Source organism: Falco peregrinus, chromosome 4, assembly GCF_023634155.1.
Source record: "Falco peregrinus isolate bFalPer1 chromosome 4, bFalPer1.pri, whole genome shotgun sequence".
NCBI lineage: Eukaryota > Metazoa > Chordata > Aves > Falconiformes > Falconidae > Falco > Falco peregrinus.
Window position 1 is genome coordinate 121,065,245 of NC_073724.1, and position 21,568 is coordinate 121,086,812.

Sequence of the window (21,568 nt, forward strand, 5' to 3'; positions counted from 1 at the left end):
TATGCAACACTACTATAAGCTTTTTCTTACTTAACATTAAAAAAAACCCCACCGATATAGATTACATAAAAAGCATGACGAGTGAAGCTTTTTGAGTATTTGTGTTTAAAGCTTATGCCTATAATCCATGAAATAAACAGTGTGATCTCATAGATGGTACAGTCTGTGAATTTTCAGTTGAATGGTTTTGGTAAATGAGACTCCAAGTGTTTTAATTTTTACATGCAAATAACTCAGAATATAAAAAGGAATACAAAAAGGAAAGGCTGGGATACGTACAATAATAGCTTAATCGTTAACAGGAATTCCTACTGTTAAGAGATTCGCTAAAGCATCCTTCTGGGTCTACAAGAGGTTAACAAAAGCAGTTTGCATGTCTTTTATCCCAAGCATTGCAATGGATCTCATATTATTTGACAGTGGAGGACAGAGCATTTGAAAAACTCGTCTAAAACTCAGGAGTAATAAAGTCAACAACTTGAATCAGCTGGCTTTGCCAAACTCAGCAGTATTTGGATCAGTGATATGTAACAGTATTTCCCAAGGACATTAGGAGGGAAAGGAAGGAAGGTCAGGAAAACCCATCCTTTTCAGTTAACAGCTACATTCCACAGTGATTTTCCTTTAAAAATGCTGATTCCTAGTGGTAATTTATTCCAGGCATCAATTTCTCCTAATATAGAAGAGGAGCTTGCTTTCTTTAAGTCTTTTTCTTTTTAAATTCTTCCAGCACTGCACTGTATGTCACTGCTGAAATGCCCTTCTTCTTCATCAAGACATCCTAACATAAAAGTAAATCAGGTCTGTATTTGTCAACAAAACGTGACTTGTAGGTACAAGTTGCCAACAAACTCAAGATCAAAGCGACTGAAGTGCCCCTGAACAGCACGCCTGCAGCAACGTGTAACGGCTGACACCAAACCAGCGCGAGCTTCTACATTTCGCAGTCGTTGCAATCCTGTATGAACAACTGCGCCGTGTCTGCACCGATCACGATACTGAAGTCTGAATTAAAAACGAGGGGACGCCTGCTGCCTAGCCTGCCTTTTACAGGCTCGCCATTCATAAACCCCCTATTTTTCTGCTAAATGCAAGTACAGAAGGTTGCTAAGAAAAGCTGATGACAAAAACCTACCCTCTTTGCTGGATCAAAAAGTTATTTATCAAAATTATCAATATATCAATATTATCAAAAAGCTGGATTTCCTCAGCCTACAAGGAGAACATACCATCTAAGCTGAGCTCTGTAAAATCAGAATTTCAAGTTAGCAGTAGCACAGCCACAGTTTGCATCCAATGCCAAACAGTGCTAGGCTAAGGCTGTAAAACTATCTGTATCCCAGGATAATCGTGCACATCCAAAGCTGCTGTAGCGATAAGCCTGCTTTATAGTCAGGTCCAAATCCAAATCTTAAGCATCACTAGCTAAGTTCTGCCCGTGAACATCTGGAACCTAGCTGGGTCCCACTAAAGGGAAACACAGCTACCCTAAAGCAGACACATCTGGGCAGAGCGAGCAAGGCCTCTGTTTAATTTGAGGCAGGCAGCTGCTATTCACAATGCAGAGCTGCCACAGCTGGGACAAGACCCAAAGAGCAAGTGCAGAAAGGAGCATGGAACTCAAACTCTCGGATTTTCTTAGAGGACTGCTGCCATGCAGCTACTTGGGACGTGAACAGGGAAAAAAGCTTTCTACGTAACAACAGGGTGCCAGCAGCATTTGTTCCTTACCCAGTGTGTGCATTCCTGGGCAGAATATTGTTCATCTGCTCATGCTGGTCTCTTCAACACTTCGTAAAAATTACATACTGCAGCAAAACCGCTCCACTTTTACTGGAATTTGCCAGTCAAAGCTGCTTTTGAGCGCTTCCTTCGTAACACGGCACCTTCAGCTCTACTCTGCCAGTATCTCAGGAGATACAAACCCTCAAGTACAGGTGGACGCCAAGTGTTCCTGTGCACCTCAGCTGTTCTCAACTCCTGCAGCATGCAGTTTCTTGGAAAGTCAAGCACTGTCAGACACAAACTATCAGCCAAAACAAAAAAAAGGGGTAGTAACTTGTAGACATTTTTACTGTGTTAGTCCTAACTGCACTTAGAGCAAACCCTTCCACCTCCCCAGCCATTAACCTACTCATATCTCCTTGAAATGAAGGTTTTGACCCCATAACTCAAGAGTCCCCACAGAAAGATCCTCTGCCACCGCTCCAGCTTCTGCTCCTTCTTGCAGTTACATAGAAAATAATGCTAAGGAATTTTTATAACTGCCTCACTGTACTGTTGCTGCCAAGCTAATTAGCTCCTCCTGTTTCTTTCTATTTTCTTTTTCTTAAATCAACATCCTGCATGACTGCAAGTTCTTCAGAAGTACATTCTCAGCCAGCTGTGAACAAGGAAGTGAAAGATATTCCAGGGACATATCCATACTGCTGAGGAACATGGTAATGATAAAAAAACCCTGGGAATGAGTGGAAATTAAAAAAAAAAAAAAAAAAAAGACCAAAAGGTAGGAAGAGAATATGATGAAAAAAGATGTATAGTGCAAGATGTATAGTGTCTATTTAAACTAACAAAGGTTGCAGAAGCGATCTTGGTTTCCTCCGCTTTTTCCCCCAACCTAGAGAAGGAGCTTTCATCATGGCAAACACGGGAACAATAAACACTAGAAGACAAGCGCCCTGACTTCAGTTTGCTTGCCTTTCAGCTCGGTGCTCATAAACACACTTTGCACTTTCCCTTACCCCAGAGCTTTGTATTTTCTAGTGTCAATAGTTTTGGGCTTGTTTGCAAGTTCTTTGTTTGGTCTCATTAGTCACTTGATGATTGTTCTGCACATCATTTTGTTCCCTTACAATTTAGCCAGGGTCATTGTTTTTAATGACAAAGCCTTTGTTGCTGGTGCACCGAAGTCTACTCTAAGCACAGAAAAATAGGGAATGGCCACCAACAGATGCCCATCAGCCTTCCCCAATCCAGAGACAAAGTCCCTTTAAAACAACTAGAAGCAAAATGCATGATAATATTAAGTACTCCTAGATTTGCCTCCATAGACCTCCTGGTAGTGCCCTGTAGTTGTCACATTTAATGATGAGGGTCTGGTAGGTGAACACAGGCATGGAAGGAAAACTTTATAGGTCTCCTCCCCAGGAGGCAGAAAGTGATGAGTTATGTGATGAAGACAGCATTAAATTAACACTTTAGGGTTCAAGAAATATTCTGCTTAAATCAGCGGGAATACCCTGATGGAAGATTGCCATAAGAACGGAAAATCTTCAAATTGTACCGCACAAGGCTTAAAAAAACCCTGGAAGATGAAAACAGATGCTTTATAAGCTAGAAGTACACCTACTTTTCCCAAGAGTTTTTAAGTATCAACCCTGAAGACTTCTTGGACCTATTTGCTTTTTCTTTCATAGCAGTGGAATAAATCCCATGAGAATCCTTCTTCTGACATGACTGATTGTCAATAAATTGCACTGGCGCGATTGTCTTTGCTTTTGTACCTCCTTGTTCTTGGAAAAAAAAATAACTCTGGCTTGAATCCAACACTCAGAAGAAGGTTTTGTGGCAGACTGTCACCGTCACGTTGTCTTCGTATCTGAAGAGTACTCTATACTGTTCCTGCCAATAACATTTGGATTCCTTCACATGGAAAAATGTGTATTTAAATTGTTCAGCATGTTAGCACTGATTACTGCAATTCAAAGATTCTTATACTGACCACATCATCATGATTGTAACAACAGCAATGAAGTACGTGGGATGTCTAACAATTGCAGCTGGCTTTCTTATTTTTTCTTCAGTAATCAAATATACCCAACAATTAGTTATTATATTGCTCAGTGAAAAAAAAAACAAAACATGATTTGGGAAGTCAGTTAAAGAAATGTATTTTGCTCAAGAATGGGTTAGAACCATGACGATTCTTAGCTCCGATGGGACTGATAGGCACAAACACAGACCCATTTCCACGAAAGCTCTTGAAATTCTTCCTCACTACAGACTTCCACTGTGTCAAAGCTGTGGATTTACCAGCAAGTCTCCACATAAGCCTTCATACTGTAGATGAAACATCCTTGACTCAGACACACTAGCTTATCTCAAAATCTTCTATGTTCTACAGAAGTATAGACTAAGGAAAAGAAACCTTGAATGGACACAAACGTGCATGTGAAAATGCATTTTATACCAAACCCCATGTTTCTTAACAGTTAAAAATACTTCCTTAGCAGATTATATAAAAAAGTGTAAAAAAAAAAAAAATCAGACACTGGTCATATCATATGCATTCCTCATAAGCTTTTTATTTACCCTTTTGCACTTTTCCATTTTTTTAACCATCTGTTTTGCCATTGCTGTTTTTAGTTTTTGTTCAGTGATTCAAACTCTGTATTATCATTTTAACAGCAGTTAATTTTTTGTCCAGTGTGCTTTTCATTTACTTCTTTAAATAAATCTGTTGAACAAAACCTTTTCTGCTCCAACACAGACTGTTGTTACCAATTTGGATTTATCACTTCCATATGTTTTTTTTTTCTGTACATGGGTTTAAAGTTACCTGTCACACTTCCAGCAAACAGACTTTTCAAAAGATGCTCACAGACTAAGTTTAGTGATGGCAATATTGCAGTATTAAAAACTTTAATAAATTTATTCTATTACTAAGCATTTCAGATTCTTATCACACCAAACAGACATAACCTGCAGATTGATGTGGTCCTACAGATGTAGCATTGCACCGATTGTCTGATCTACAACACAAATGGTCTTTTCAGAATAATGAAGACATTTTCCAACTCAAAACATGTTTTTAATTTTATGTTAATGTATGAATTAATTAAACAATATAAAAAGAACAGAGCGTACTTCATATAAGTGAACCCCATGTTCCTGAAAAAGCACTCTGCTGAGGGATTCCTAAATACTCTGCCAGTCATACTAAAATCTAAGGACCAAACTAAGTGAACCTATTTTCAGGAATTTTTGTAATCTAGACAAATGACCAACATGTTCTTAAAAGGAAAATGGCTCAGAGTCACAATACTGTGATTATGATAATAATTATAGAAACGCAGAACAATGAAAAATATTATCTTGAACAATAAAGGAAAAAACATCATAGGGGTATGCCAAAGGTACAGCAGCTGCATTGCAGCATAGAAGATTAATACGTGTTTCCCAAATATCGCTCGGGAATTCCATGTGCCAATTATGCTTTATTACTTTTAGTAGTCCATTCTCATTTATTCCCAGGGGAACCATGCTAACAATTTATGCATGCACTCCTTATAAGCACCAGTGAGTGAGGAGAAAGATAATTTTAGTTTGAAGTCTGTAATTGAAAATATTGTGAAAGGTTTCTCCCTTTTAAACAGATCCACCCCACCCCCAACACAAAGCCTGGCACAACCCCCCCCCCCCCATCATGGAGGGGCTGGAGCGTGTCCAGAGCCGGGCAGGGGCTGGGGAAGGGGCTGCGGCACAGCTCTGGGGGGGCGGGGGGAGCTGGGGGGGCTCAGCCCGGAGAAAAGGGGGCTCAGGGGGGCCCTTCTGGCTCCCTACAGCTGCCTGGCAGGAGGCTGCAGCGAGGGGGGTCGGTCTCTGCTCCCAAGGAACCAGCGGCAGGACAGGAGGGAACGGCCTCCAGCCGCACCAGGGGAGGTTCAGGGTGGGCACTGGGAGAAATGTCTTCCCCGACAGGATGGCCAAGCGCTGGCACAGGCTGCCCGGGGACGGGGTGCAGGCACCGTCCATGGGGGGGGTCAGAAGACTGCCCTTAGGGCCATGGTTCAGTGGTGGGCTTGCCAGCGCTGGGTTAATGGTTGGACTCGATGATCTCAAAGGTCTTTTCCAACCGAAATGATTCTATGATTCTATGTATTCCTAAACCAGTATTGATGGGTTTGCTGGTTGTATCATTTTATCCAGAAGCTGACAGCATTTTATAAGCTTCTATTATTTGATACCAGACAGTGCTGGGTAAGAAAAACCAACAGAAAAGTGAACAAAATGGGATCCAGTGGTGTTAAACTATCTTTTAATTAAATCACTTCTTAAGCATGGCCTGATTGGAAACACCTAAATATATTTTACTTTCCTAGTATCATTTGATGAACATAATTGTATTAAAGTAAGCTTCTTTTCAAACTTATTTCAACAGACCTGCACACTATGATTAATGCTCAAAACTTTTATAAAACTGCTTAATTTCACAGTAATACTGCTGAGAGGTCCCAACAACACTGTGTGGTCAGAGTAGAGCAAGCAGTGTTTACATCGCGCAGGAAGAGATGTCCCAAGGATCTGGTAAGCCTGGGACTTCTTTGACTCAAGGCTATCTTTAATATCTAGCCTTTGCAATTAAATAAATCGAGACTTTCATCAAAGTTAATTCAATGAACACTGTTTCTGATATCCCCTTTTAAATTTGAAATGGGGCTTTTAGACCCAACTAGATAGCAGGGTCTGTACTGAAAATGAATGTTGATACATGTATTTTAAATAGAGATATTCGTACCTGAAATCACATATGCATACCATAAAAATACACCGTAGTAATCCGGCTGAATGAATGCCCGCTGAGACAGCGAAGCATGCAGAAGTGGGTCAGCTATTAAAACTTGTTAAATCATTTGGGTATACACACAGTCACAAATATTTTTGAAGATTTTACTTAGAAAAAAGATGCTTCTCACTCAAGACTTGCCATCTTCTTTTTATCCACCTTTTCCTTAGGACTCCGTATCTTTTTCAATTTCTCTTTTATTAAAGTGAATTCTCATCTACTAAATTAAGTCATTATCTCTAAGGTTTAATAGAACACAATGAACAATTTAATTAATAGGAGCAGTTTAAAAAATTTATTTCTAATATTCTTTAGCTTGAACTAAAAGCCCAATTTCTACCTATCTCCACACACCCGGTTTTATACTTCAGGCAAAAGTAGCTTCTCCCAATAAATTTGGGCACTCAAAAATCGGGATATTGTCAGGATTCTTTCAAATATTTTCCCAGTATCTTTAGATCATTTTGAGCTCGCATAACTCTTGAGCTGCACTGAACAGGTTCATCCCATTAACAATGGGCAACACTGGGTATACCAGAGAGACATCATTTCTTTTAATTAGCATTCACGTTCTATAAGCAGTTACCTCAGTGCTTTAATAATTTGTAAAACATTATAAAATAATACCCTTGTTCAGCTGGACTACACTATTCCTGCATTACAGATCTAATGAATATACTGGTGGGGAACATTTGCTTCCCTTCCACGATGAGGGGGTTTATCCTAGCTATAAAACCTTTTTAGCAGAGATGACAACTTGAACAGATGGGATTTATGGAGGGTTTTTTCTGTATGAAAACCAGCAGGTAGATGGACAAATCATATTGCAGGATGCCCCCTCCTCCTCTTCCTCCGTCGACTGAGCTTCTCGGCCAGCTTTCCAATCAATTATCTCCCTAGCAATTTGTAAATACTGAATAGGAATTTCTTGCCTCCTAATGCCCTTCTGTGGCCTAATTCCAGCGGTGCCTGGATCAGCTCTGTTCTTTTCCTTTCAGAGCAGCTCACAGGGAAGGAACAGTTCTCTCTTCTGATACCATTCATGGCTGATGGAGCCCTGAGCTATTTACTGACCTCTCAAAAGGAGCTGAAACCCCATGTTGTGCGCTGCTTTTTGAATGCGCGCTGCACGCCACGGGACCTGTAAAGGCTCACAAGCACGAGCCCAGAATTCAGCTGCAGGAAAAGGATCTTAAGGCAAGAAAGTTTTTGAAAGACCGTGCCAAAACGACAGCTCAAACAGCCATTGTCCACGCAGGCTCTGAGAACTGCCGAGCAGCTCCTCAACTCCATCCATCCATCCCAGCGAACACCACTATATCAAACGGACTTACATTGCAACAGCGAAGCAAAGCTTTTGAAGCTGGAAGGATAAAAAGTTTGACAGCTGAACCCTACATAAACGTTCTCAACTCTGAAAAATCTCTTACGAGGTTTGCCTCGCTCCAGGGTGACATTGAGATGCAAAAAAAATAATTGATTAGAAGCCGTTTTCCCAATAACGTCTATTGGGATTTAATTACGCTTCAAATTCAGTGTGACGTTTTCCATCTTACATTTATTGGGCTTGTGCTGTTTTGGGTCTTATCTCCTTCTTTTAATTCTTCTACCTCCTTCATAAGTTTATGAAGAAATTTAAGAAATTTAAGAAATGTTTTTTCCTGCCGTTTATGCTATATCAGTCCTCAGTCTGCATCAAAAGATGGTCATTATAACATGTTTTGCCACCTTCTAAACCACTTTCCACATTCTTTGAAGACCACAAAATCTATAGCAAGGCTTCAAACACTTGTAATTTTTTTCTACCATTTGTAGAAGCTTTGCTAGAGGATTAAAACCAGCTCATCTTTGCTACTAGCTCTACTGCATCCAGATGACCACTTTCGATTTGCAACCTATACTGGCTAAGTTTCATCAAAAAAAGAAATACCTAGCAAGACAGCAAGACATTTTTGACAAAGCAGCAGTTGTTCATGGAATCCTTTGGATTTCGCTTTGAATCATCCAACGTTATCGTATTTTCCATACCAACTCCATTATCACTTCTGTCCTACAATAACCACTCTGGGGGCACAGGACAGCTCGTTTCTCATACGGAGAAGTCCTACAGACTGCCACTCAACTTACATATATACATATAATCCACAGTTTCGGTAATGTTTACAGTTTAATACCTCATTTAACAGGACAAACAAATGGCACATGCATTCTATTTTAAAAGCAGTACATGTGCTTTTCACCTAGTTTCAATGTAAATATGTGTAAATTCCAGGTAACTCAGTGAAACATTGGGTGGTTACAAGTAATAGCAGATAAAAATGCTGAGGGGGAAAAAAACACCTCTTCCCTTGTATCTTCAAGTGAATCTGGAGTTGCTAAAAACAACCCCCCCAACCAAACAAAAACCCATGAATGATCTGTTTGGGATGTCTGTCTCCATGACTTCTAAAATAGGAATGTCACATGTTTCTAGTTAAATCTTTTCAATGTAGCCCCACCTGCCTCCCAAGCGGAGCACACCAGGTGCTTCCTGAGTTTGGTTCTTTCTCCGCGCTAGCTGCACGGCTACTTGAAGGCATGCACGCTGCTTTCTGGCACAGCCGAGTATTTCGGGAACCATTCTCATTGTGTTACAGCGTGGCTTTGAAACAAGATGGCAAAGTTTCATTTCCTGTTCAAAATGAATAGTTTTATGACATTTGACAGAAAAAATCTTGAAGCCCCATTCAAATCCTAAACGGTTTCTACATAACATCTTTAAAAGCAAAAAAGTCTGTAAGTTTTCTGTTAACTCCTTAACTCCTTCAACTAGATTTCCCAACAAGACCGCCTGGATTCCTGTTAAGTACCTCCTTCCTGATCTTAACCCTTACAGTGCTTTCTTTGTGCCGTCTTCCTAGCACTGATTTGGAAATTTTTTTGGCTTTCAAGTAATTATCCTTGTTCTACTGCACTGCATTCAGCTTGCATCACTGATAATTTCTCTTTATCCCTCCCCAAGGCACTCCCACCCACTGCAACAATGCTACCGACCTCTTGTTAACTGTCTCATATAAATATATCCATGACTTCTTCGACATAACCTCCCATACAGGAAATACCTTTCATGAGCATCTGTAAAATCACACTGTATTTCTCCACTGTCAACCCTTTTCTAAAGTTATTTCTGTCAAAATGCCAAAGGAAAACTCACTGACAAGTCAGAAGGATTATCAAGAAATAGTTTTATTATCCCATGCAAAATGATTATTGTTTGAAGATAATTAAGTTGCCCTGACATATATTAGGCTTTGCTATGCTTTGTCTTTACACGTTACACTCCTCACCCACGGAGGAATAAATACCCAGCCCCCCGGGAAATAAACAGCCTTTATGGACCAAACGCTTAAACAAGGAATTAACTTGAGGCTAAAACAAAGGTGAGGCAGAGCTGAATGTCATCAGGCAAATGTGACTATCACTCAGTTTTTCATCTGTATGACAGAAATAGTTGGGATTCCGATCCACTATTTTGTCTCCAGTTAGCTTGGAAAGGCTGCGTGATGAGTAATGTGACCTTTCACGGTATGAGCAGTGCATTTGAAACTGAAAATACTAGATGCTACTATAGCTAGTGGTGGTAGTACCACTTATTGTTCAGGCCCTCTAAACTTCCCTTGCTTGTGATTTTGACAAAATTACCACCACCAGAAGTGGTTGTCTTTCCAGTGGGAGGCCTCTTTTCACTTCCCTGTACATGTTTACTCACAGTCAGCTGGAATATAAATGCTCAAAAAATAAGACTATGAAGGAGCTGAAGTTCTCCGCAGCGGCACTTAGGTATCAACTGGGAAGTGTGATACATGAGCATTTAAGGAAAAGCCTAAACAAGAGAGCACAATTTTGTATTAATTATTTAGCAATTTACGTGGATCCTTAATTGCACTACAAACAGGGCCTTATTAAAGCAATTAATTTCCCCACAGCTTTACGTGCACGTAGGCACACAGACTGATGTCCCTGGAAGGGAAAACAGCACGGTACCAGCTATTGTGAAGTCTACAATGAGCATCTTCTGGAACACTCGTATCATGTGTTGGGCAACTGCCTCCCTTCACTCATCCTCCATTCATAGGAATGAACATGAGAAAGCAACATACACTCATCAACCGTCTGTAAAAGAAAGTTACTGTGCCCATCTGATACTGTAGATAATGCAATCTATGGCTGGCTTAATTGTAATTACAAAATATTTGTGGCTTACAGCTGACAAGAACGGGAAGTAAAACAATAGTTCTTTCACTTACATAAGTTCCCTCTACATTTTAAAGGGAGTATTACAGGATCTTAAAAGAATAGCTAGTACTGAGTTAATAGAAGAGATTTATAGAAGAAAATGGAAACCTCTAGTGACTTCAATATTATTTTATCTTAATGCTATTTTTTCATTTAGGACAGAATCTCCATTTTAGAAAAGTAATTCCCTGGGTGCTTCCAAATCATTCTAAAAAGCATAAAACAATAACATGTATGTAGAATGATTTCTTACAGTGATAATATTGGTTCTGCTTGTTCTCCAGTCTACAGAAATATGCGCTCATGTAAATGTTAACCTTTTATTTATACAGGACACACAGTGTCCAACCACTGCTAGGGTAACATTCCTGAGACAATTTAAGACCTTCAGCTAACATGTCAGCTTACTTTTCAAGTCAAATAGAGTCACCAGAGGAAAGAACCATTTGCCATACACATCCTGTTAATTTCTGGGCATAAATCAAATTACTAACTGAAAACCCCCAAGTCCTCAATATTGGGTCAGTTTTATGCACACTGCCAGCTTCAGCTGAATCTCATTTGTGCGAGTCATGTTTGGAGTCTGTATTTACATTTGTTTCAAATGATCATTAAAAGTGCTCAGTAAACTGAAACACACGTGTCAACTCAGTTTCACAAAACCTCCCAACAATGCTATTAAAGAAAAACCAGGGTTCATCAAAACATGAATATTCTAGTTCTGTTGACCCATGCAGTTACTCCAGTTAATGGCAGAAAAAAGCCCAGAAAGCAGAAATTAGGGGTTCCCAAGCAGAATCTTCTTAACAGAAAATGTGATTTCATGGAATCATAGAATAATTTAGGTTGAAAGGGTGATAGCGGTGCAACCTCTGTTCAGAGCAGGGCCAAATAGATGAGGCTGCTCAAGGCTGTGTCAAGTTCTCAATGCCACTAAGGTATGAGGCTTCTCCCCTCCCTGAGCCCCTGCTTCTGTGAGATTGCCTTGAAAGCAAAAATTTTCCCTTACATTTAATCCTAATTTCCTGGGTTTCAATTTGTGCGCCTCCCACTGTGCCATCACCTTGAAAAGAAAAGCCTGAGGCAGTGACTCAGTCTTCTCCACATGTGCCCACGACGCAGCTGTAGATCACTCAGACTGTTAATATGTCCCTTTCTGTTCTTAGGCTGAGCAAACTCGAGTTTTTTCTCAGAATCTCCTTCTTCATTGTGTGTTCCCGGTACTATACTCACTCTTGGTGTTCCCTTGTAATGCCCCAACTCACCTTAATCCCCATGACTGCCAGCTCATTCCTCAGGAGCCAGACAGATCCCTTCCTCTACAAGACAGTGCTAAGAAACAGGCGTGGATGTGAAAACGGTACACATCACCTGTAATTTTAAAAACTGATCTCTCAAATTAACAAAGCAATGCTGCAACATGTCCCGGTATTATCACCCCTGCGTAAGTGAAGATCTGTTCCGGGGAAATTACCTAACATGAAGTTTCTATTTAAAACTGCCATTTCCCCACAAGAACCCTCATCAAGAGTAAGAGCCAAATTATACAGCTGCATTTCCTCATGTCAAGCAAACTGGAAAGTACAGAAAACACATAAAAGATGACTAATACAACAATATCAAAACCCCTACTGAAACCACAAAGACAAAAAAATAAGAAAGCACACTAGCTTTTGACACTATTCCTCCAATGCAGTCCTCAACACTAAAGACCACACTAGGTATGATGCATTTTTTTAAAAAAAGCAGTTTTATTTAGAAATACCTGCTGCTACTGTTTTCCACCTTATCAGTAATTTTTCATTGTTTATAAAAAAAAGCATCAGTATCTGTGTATGTTCCCCAACGTTTGGATCAGTAGTGACTGCCAACTGTTTGGTGGGATTTCTTTTTTGTGGGGTGTCGTGGTTTGTTTTTTGGTTTTGGTTTTGGTTTTTTTGTTTGGTTGGGTTTTTTTGTTTTGTTTTTAATTATACCCAATTATACCATTCAGGACTGCTATAGCTACAAAGGTGACTGTATGTTTGGCATCAGCCATGAAGCTCCACTGATGACCCAGCTCTACAAAATACTTTTGAAATCTTAAGTCAGATTTTCTTTAAAGATATCAACTTTGAAGTACAAGCATTAAAAGGGAAATCCTTGAAAGCAACAGATTTTGAAACTGTACCACAGAAACAAAATAAAGTAGTTTATGAAAATATTTTACTTTGTCTCAAAGACATTGGTTTATGTGAAGCTCAGATGAGATGGTCTTGAGCCCCATGACTCACATGCACATGTGCACCCATGTGCCACTGACTATAATGGAATAAGCTGCTGAGATGACCCTTGTGTCATCTATAAAAACATAAACTTTGAAATAAATTGAAATTTTACTTCTCTCTTCCTACTAAAAATAATCTAAGAACAATTTCAAATGGTCGTGACACCTCCCCCCCTTTTTTTTTTTTAGATCGGCATTTCCTCATTATAAATTGCTTTACAAAGTCATACTGTAAGGTGGTTCATGAGAGGACCTTGACAGAGCAGAGCAGTACACAATGAAAAGCAATGACAATAAAGTTTCTAAAAAGTCAGGTATCAAAACAGCCCTGAATTTGCTTCACCCATCATCTTACACTTCCTTCTGACCTCAGTTTAAACCTCCGCAGATGCCCGAGCACCAGGCAGACAGTGTACGCTCCGAAGCGTTTGCCAGCTGTACCTTAGCAATCAGGTGATGGTAACTGCTCCTAAGCAGCTTGTCAGGAAAATGGCAAAGAATAAAACATTCACGATGCTTTAGTCTAGGCTTTTGTTTTATTTTCACTACAGAGACTGAAATGCAGAGCTTGGGTCTTTGGCATAACTTTGTTATGTCCAGATGTAAATTCTGGACATAAAGGACAGATGCAGAAAAAGGCAAACAGGATTAAACTCTTTGCTAAAGGGAGATCTAGAGCTGTTTTGCTTCTTATTTAGTGTAGTATTTGGTAAACCAGGATGGCACTGTAGAAACCAGTTCTTGATTCTTTCAAAAATGCTGGAAGCATTTTGTATTTTCTTTCATAGCATCCCTGTTTTGTTTGTAACGGCTTTCACAGTTACAAACATAACAAAGTGAGTAATTTCTTCTCCTCTACATAAAAATATTGCAAAATAAAGTAACATATTCTAAACTACTGAAAATTATCAGAAGCTGTATGTCACCAGGAATCCTGCCAGTGGAAATGTCAATTTGTTGGTTATTACAGAAAACTAAATAAGGCCACGACGTATACTGGCGATTCATTTGTTGGAGGACAGCACAACAGCAGCATTTCTGAGTCACATACAAGGAACAAAATCCACGTTGGCTTCTTCTGAACACGGAGTAACTCAAGGTGTCTCTCAGCCACAACACATGCTTTCCTGACATTAGTTTCACAAATACAAGCATAAATGAATGCTGCTACTGCAAAAATATCACCACTCCTCCTTTCTCTTAACAATACTATGAACTTTTGTTGGATTTTATTGCTAATAAACAACTGTCTAGGCTGTGGGCAAGCCAAGGTATGCATTAACATCACCCGTCAGTGTTCAGTTCAAGTTGCACAGGATGCAACAACCAACCTTTCATGTGCACATCCTGTAATAATCACTGGTTTGCCCTCTTCACTAAGTAGGAGTCAAGGGACATGTGTAGCAAAAGAGTTCTTGACAGCTGGGTACTAGAAAACTGAAGGCATAATTATAAAATTACAACCTGGTTAAATGTGCACAGAAGAGCTTTCTTTAAGTCAAGTCACACAAATTGCCACCTTTGGATCAAATGTCACTAAGTAAGACCTAGGTTTTAGCAAATTGAAATAAAAGGGAATTTAATACAAGAAGAAAACAGCTAACAAAAGACAGCCAAATCAGCTTATTTATTTCAATCTACTATTTATCAGTTAAAGTTTTTATCATCTTTGGGTAACCTAAATAGAAAAACGTGGAAAGCTTCGACTCTTAGTGAAATCCATACTGATGTACTCCAAAGAAGCAGTACCAAACAGCCATCATTTTATACCTAAATGCCACTTAAAACAACCATGCTAGACAAAGGATATATAAGATCTGTCTTTAAAAATGGAACAAAATTACTTTCTTTCCACTTTCCACATGATTTCTAATGGCTCTATTGTAAAATGATACTTAAGGTGAGGAGCAGGGAGATTTTGAAGGCAGGGAAGGTGGGGTGGTCTGTTTTTCAAATCTGAAGGTATTAAACAAGTCACATTCTGAAGTATTATTTAAGTAAAGGATTTATCTACAGGTTACATTCAGTAACTGAAAATAATTCAAAACGTACCTATCTGCCACATACAAAAATAGTTTCCCTGATAAAAAGGTGAGGTAACGGACCTGATTTCAAACAAACTAATTCAGTTGGTACTAGAGTCACATCTCACTATACAGACGGTGCGTGTGACAGGAGTCTCACCTGGTCTACAGAGTGGAGATAAACGATTTGCAGATTTGCAGAACTCATCCTGAAAGAGCAGACACCAAATAACTAACTCCTATGATGTCTGAGATGACAGTGATTCTGCTCAACAACCCCTACTTGCTCCTTACAGGAGTCAGTCTTCCAGTCTGCCATCGAACAGGGCAGCTGGTATGAGAAGTGAATTTTTCAGGAATGCTTAGGTCTGTCTGAGCACTTCAGTCAAGAAAGAACCAACAAAAGAAGCTGAGTATCTGCAAGAAGGCAGTAACTCCAAAAGTGCTGCAAGGCAGATAAAATCTGAGCAGTTTAAGGAGAGACCTGATGTGATTTAGAAACCCGGACAGCCCTGCAGAGTTCAAACAGAAGGTGTTACCAGCTCAACAGCAGCTAAATGGAGAAATACAGAGAGCAGGGTGGCCACACTACAGGAGTATTTAAGGAATTACTAATATATACTAATACAAGGCACATTTTTAGAATGTCAATCTCAACACATAAATCAACATTATTATATATATTATTATTATATGTAGTTTAGCCACTACAGCTGTATTACAACACGTAACGTATATTGGGTCACACTGCCACTCAACCTACTAAAACAAGAACTGCGCTGCCTAGAAGGGGTTTTGACACCCTTTGGGAATACCTCCCTTCCCGGTGTTGTTACCTACAGGAAGAATTAGAATGTTTAATAGATGAAGTTTCCATTTCTCTATCCTTCGCTTTGTTTTCCAGTTCCAGTATCTCTTTCATAAACAGCAATGGCTATGCAGAGATCTTTATTCTGTAGGCAACGATTTTCTCCCCAACTGACTGCTTTTCTCTTTTAAATGTTATTTTCATGTGCCATTTTCTTGCCTGGTCACCCAAAATTGTCAAGATCTTACTACATCTCTTGGTCATAAAGCTTTACATTTGCTTATAATTCATATATAATGCTTATATTCTTCATCTTCAAATCATCAACTCTCTCTTCAGCTCCTTCTCCATTTTATGTTAAAATTGTTATGCTAAATACAATAATAATTTTCTCAGTACTTTAAACAGCATGGTCTCCACACACATCTCAGAATGAGGAGATAGGCAAGAGAGAAACCAGAACCTTGCCAGCAAATCTCCTTCCCTTATAAACCCCAAGTATTAACTTTAATTCTACATCTTCTGTATCTCTTCATCAGCTATTAACCTATGAGAAAACCCTCACCGCCCTACCTGTAACAACTTCCTTCTTTTACGTAAGCAGAGACTGAGGGGGAAGTTTGTTGAGAGCTCCCGGCAAATTCGAGACATCAAATCAGATGAATCACCCTTATCCCCAGGCTGACTGACTCCTTCAAGATCTCTTTTTCAAGGATGCTTTCCCTCTTCAAAATAACTCACGTCGATTGTTCCCACTGTATCGTACCTACCCGCATGTGAACTGCCTCCACTCATCACTGCACTGGTTTTATCACCCTGCCTGGTAGGGAATTGGATTTCTTCATCTAGAATTCACAGGGCCCCTCCTGGATCCCTTTGCAAAGGCTGGGACACACTTGTTGCATTCTGTTGGCACTGGGGCAGGTTTTAGTACCAGATTACACACTGCTGTTTGTATTTACGCAGTTTCACATTTGAATTTACCTTAGAGCTCTTGGATGAATGCAGCTGGAGCCCAGTGACACACTGCACTTGATTTTCCTGAGGATTTAAACCCCTCCTCTAAAACACATTCAGTAGCCATTTCAATTGGAGACCTTGTCTTTGACTTACTCTCTCCCTTACTCCAAAGAACGAGCCTGTTGCAAAGACATGTGGGTGTACTCCCACGTGTTTCTGCTCATGAGTAACAGTGCAAAACCACCACATTTACAGTTCTTCATCAAGAACACAGTTGTTTACCTGATGAGGAGACTCAACTACTATAAATATCCGAGAGATGCAGAAGAACCCTGAATGTTGTCACTTCCCTCCAAAGTAACTTGGCTCGATGAAAGTACTTTCAACATAGGTTTTCAGTAAAGCTTATTTTAAAAATAATTTTAAAGTAAAATTATTATATAGACTAGGCTGCACAGAGATGCTTCCATATTAAAAAAAAAAGCTCACTATGAAGAAAGATTCATACTAAGTTCTACAAAAGAAGGGACTGGATAAGACGGAGCCCAGTAACCGGGTAAACAAACCACCGTAGATCAGCAGCGACTTTAGCAACTGGATCCCATGCATGTAGAACACCTATGGACAACAGCACACATGCAGAAGAATGGCACCAGCATGACTTGGTTTTCCATTATTGTATTTTTCAGCCTTTCAAAAATTATTCAGTGGTTTTCACCTTGATGTTCTATTGCAAATTATAAAAACCTCCACGCTCCTGGGGTATCTGTGGGTTCCTGACTTCACAGCACAGAAAGCCCACACCATCCAAAAGACATAAATGTTGATGGAAACTCAAAGAGATGAAGATCCTGTCTAGTTCACTATGTGCTTAGCTCATAATACACACAAAACGCAACCAGACGTACAAAGGAAACGAGAATTCCTTTGCAGGAATTATGTTGCAGTGCCCTGAGATGAGAACAGCCATAATCCACCAGAGCCAGTCATAATTTTACCTGGGCTATCTGCTCTTTTTTTTTTATTATTTCAAATGTCCTTTTTGTTTGTTTTGTTGCGAACATAATAAATTCACTTCTGACACTACTTCAGAGTGAAAGCATTAACTTATGGCAGCCAACTATGCATGTAAGCATGGAATTATCTTATGTAAGCATCAATTAATAATTTTATCTCTGGTATTATAAGGAAATATTTTATAATAATTTCCATGTACTAAACATTTAGTCAGCATGTTTTACTAATAGAAAAGCACAAACACACACACACACAGAGCAAAGACAGGGTTGCTGCCTCAAGGACTACCAGACCTGCACTGCCTCTGAGATACCCAGAACTGATTTAGCCTTCCAGGAAGTCAGACACTAGACACAGCAACAAATTTATAAGAACAGCTCTGATTTACTCTAAGAGGCATGCATATATTGCCAGAGGAGTAGTTAACTTAGTCAAGATATAATGGAATTACATATACGAAGCCCTTGGAGGCCTCGCTTGATGCTCTCATTTTCTATTTTGGTTACCTTCTTTTCATATCAGTATTTTTTTCCTCCCGGTATGCCAAAGCACGCTGATAATACAGTGATTTGTTATAATACAGTGATAGTTCTTCAATAAAGCAATTTTAAATGCAAATTACAGACTTCGAAGTCGCTTTGATTGCATCACCTGGAAACAGTTTGTAGGTAGCAAATTTAAATAAAACTTTGAAAACATCAATATATAAAATTCAACTACATAAAGTGTGAATTAGCTTTAAATAGCTGATTTTACAAACTTTACAATTTATCTGTAACTAATTCTAAGATACAGGAATAGCATACGTTTAAGTAAATCTAAGATGGTATTTAAAAAAACCAACCTGTGAGCAATCATATTTAAACTTTTTTAAGTATGTAATTTCCTGTGAGTTCAAGTATCAACTCTCAGCTTGATATGGCAAGCTGCCATGTGTGAGAACAGCAATGCTGATTTGCTATTCTCTAAAATTCATCATTTGAAATGAAGGTATTTAATGACTATATATTCATTAATCATACCATAAAGAGATGTTCTGATCAGATAACTGGATACAAAAAAAGGATTATGTGATACGCTACTGAAGAACTAAAAATTCTCCAGCTTGCTTAAGGTCAACCATAATAGGAAAATACAGGTCCTAGTTTTACAAGCTTGATTCCTTTATTCAAGTGAGTTTTTCAGAAAAAAAGTGAACTAAATAATAAAGGTGACTGCTTAGCTTTGGAGCTTGATAACTGGTACCAAGATTCCTGCAAACTATTGCAGGATCTATCTACTGCACTCTCATACATTGCAGCATGTTGGAAACCTCAACATTGCTGTCGCAAAGCAGCCCGAAATCTTGTACTTCACCCATTCTGCTTTCTACATTTTCACACTTCCCAACTCCCATACATAATTCATCTTCCTTACCTTCATAATGTTTACTAAGTCTGTTTGATAATAGCGATCTTGGTGTGCATTAGCAGCTGCTAAAGTGAGAAGATAGTCATTCCTTGCATGGATAGCCTTGGAATTACACTCGGATCGTCGTGCTTTTAACTACAACAAGAAATGAAAGTTTGGAGATAGGTACTCATGAGAAATTAAACAACAAAACCATGTCTTAATAGTAAATTAGCATGCATATGTATGTATTAATAGTCAAAACTTTAAGGGATTAATAGCTTAAGAGTAAAGCTTAAGGTAGATAAATAAATAAATAAAAATAAATAGCTTAAGGTAAAGAGATTTCTAACGTATTTTTCTCTAATGCAGCGGTAATTTCTCATGTGGTCTTCAAAGAACAGTTATAGCTCCCATTAGAGAAAAACTCCTTGCAAACTTGGTCATATGTGATTCTGCACTCTGACTGCTCAAAGAGTGTTCTTCGCACTTGTTTGTATCACTTGTTCTGACAATATAATTTTGAAATGTCAGTCATCTCTAAATTCCAGACAACTCTGGTCATATGCCACGTGAAATTAGCAGCAAAATGTAAGTTTTTCTTACACTCACCTTAACACTTGCCTTCTGCAAGCTTATTCTTGACTGAAAAAGACTAAGTTTGGACCTAAAACAGAAATTAACAGAATGCATTACTGTCTTATACCATTTCTACAAAAGTACAGGATAAACAGGCCACTGCACTTCACTTCTGCAAGATTTTAATTTAAATAATTTTTTTATGTGTTCATTTTTATTTGTATAACATTAAGTAAAGTTTAACAATCAAGGAAAATATTACTAAACATGCTGAGCTACATCAATGGTATCTTCATTGCATGTTCTGAAATCTTTTACACAGCCTACCCTGATTTTGGAACAAAATTTAAATACATCATGAAAGGGAAATTGGGTGGCGGCTGCAACTTGGGTTATTTGTAGCGTTTGATGCATTTTGAGTTAGCCCTCTAGACACAAAGTGCTAAAAATTTGAACTGCTGGTCATCTGAAGGAATATTAATTCAAAATCATTAGAAATTGTATTCTAGGAAGCTGGAGGAGTACCCAAGTACACACACTTGTTTTTCAAAGCAGAACTATTCTGATTTTCACAACTGGATTAATGAAAGAGAAGTCTGAGAAGGACTTTATTAGCTATTTGGAAGACAGTGGCGTAAAAAGTAAATAAGAAAAAAAATCAAGTAAATAGCTATTTTAATCTGAACAATACTGCAGTATGAATCTATCCCCAAATTCCCAACCTCAAGTTTTTGCTTGCTTTGTTGGTTTGTTTCTTGGAGCTTTTTTACCTATAATACCTGACGAAAGTAATCTTATTAAAGTTTGTATTTTCATCGAGCCCTCATAAAGTGAAAGACAGAAAAAACCTCTAATGAAACTGTAATTTCTTTTCATTCCCTGAGAACAATTCTGAGTGATTTCTAAAAATAAATCTAAAAAAATAAATAATTTTGCAAACAAAGGTGAGGCAAACTCCCATAAGACAGGCCAAACTCCAAACTGAAAACATGTGAGTTGCTTTCCTGAAAGGAAGGAAATCAATCTCTTTAGGATGTCAAGGAGCATAAAACCCTAAAGTTTCAAAAATTTATCTTGAAAAATGGAAAACAGCATCACATCCCCTCTCCCCCTTGAAATGGACTGATACCAAATATGACAGCTGTGGAGAGAAAATGAGGCAAGCAGCCTTTAATACCAAAAAGAGTGCCAGCTCACACACTGTCCTTGGAAAATGTCAAATTAAAGCAGTTAGTTTAACTTCCTTCCTAAAGAACCCAGCCTAAAAAAAGTTACACTTTACTATCAGGGTAGCAGCGTGCTTGAAATGGTTACAAAAATGTATATAAGCAAAAATGGAAAAAAAAAAAAAAAGGCATAAGTTCATTGAAAGCAATTATCTCCCTTCTAAAATAATATCAAGTGTAAAAACTAATACAAGTACAAATCTACTTTATACACATGCAATTATTTATACATATGCTATAACAAAAACATACTTGGCCTCAATATCAGCTTTCTCCCGCACTGCTTGAGCCATCTGTTCAGTCTCAAAATATTTCTTTTTGCCTTTGGCTAAATCTTTTACTGTCTCCTGTAATTCAGCTTGGATCCTTGTCAACTGGTCCACGCACTGATAAAAAGCATTCAAGAAGCAAAACATTAATGTCTTTTTGCACCCAAATAACACCATCACCATCATTTTA

At 38.7% G+C, this 21,568-nt stretch overlaps 1 protein-coding gene across 3 annotated transcripts in view; it reads right to left on the reverse strand.

Moving 5' to 3' along the window:
- The window catches only part of FCHSD2 (FCH and double SH3 domains 2), a 163,504-nt gene that overhangs the window by 47,633 nt on the left and 94,303 nt on the right, over positions 1-21,568 (reverse strand). For all 3 annotated transcript variants that reach the window (XM_055801933.1, XM_055801934.1, XM_013305168.3), the window contains exons 6-8: positions 21,362-21,495; positions 19,917-19,971; positions 19,332-19,460 (exon numbers count right to left, since the gene is read on the reverse strand). In XM_055801933.1, coding sequence (XP_055657908.1) covers positions 19,332-19,460; positions 19,917-19,971; positions 21,362-21,495 — 318 coding nt within the window. The remainder of the gene's footprint in view (positions 1-19,331; positions 19,461-19,916; positions 19,972-21,361; positions 21,496-21,568) is intronic.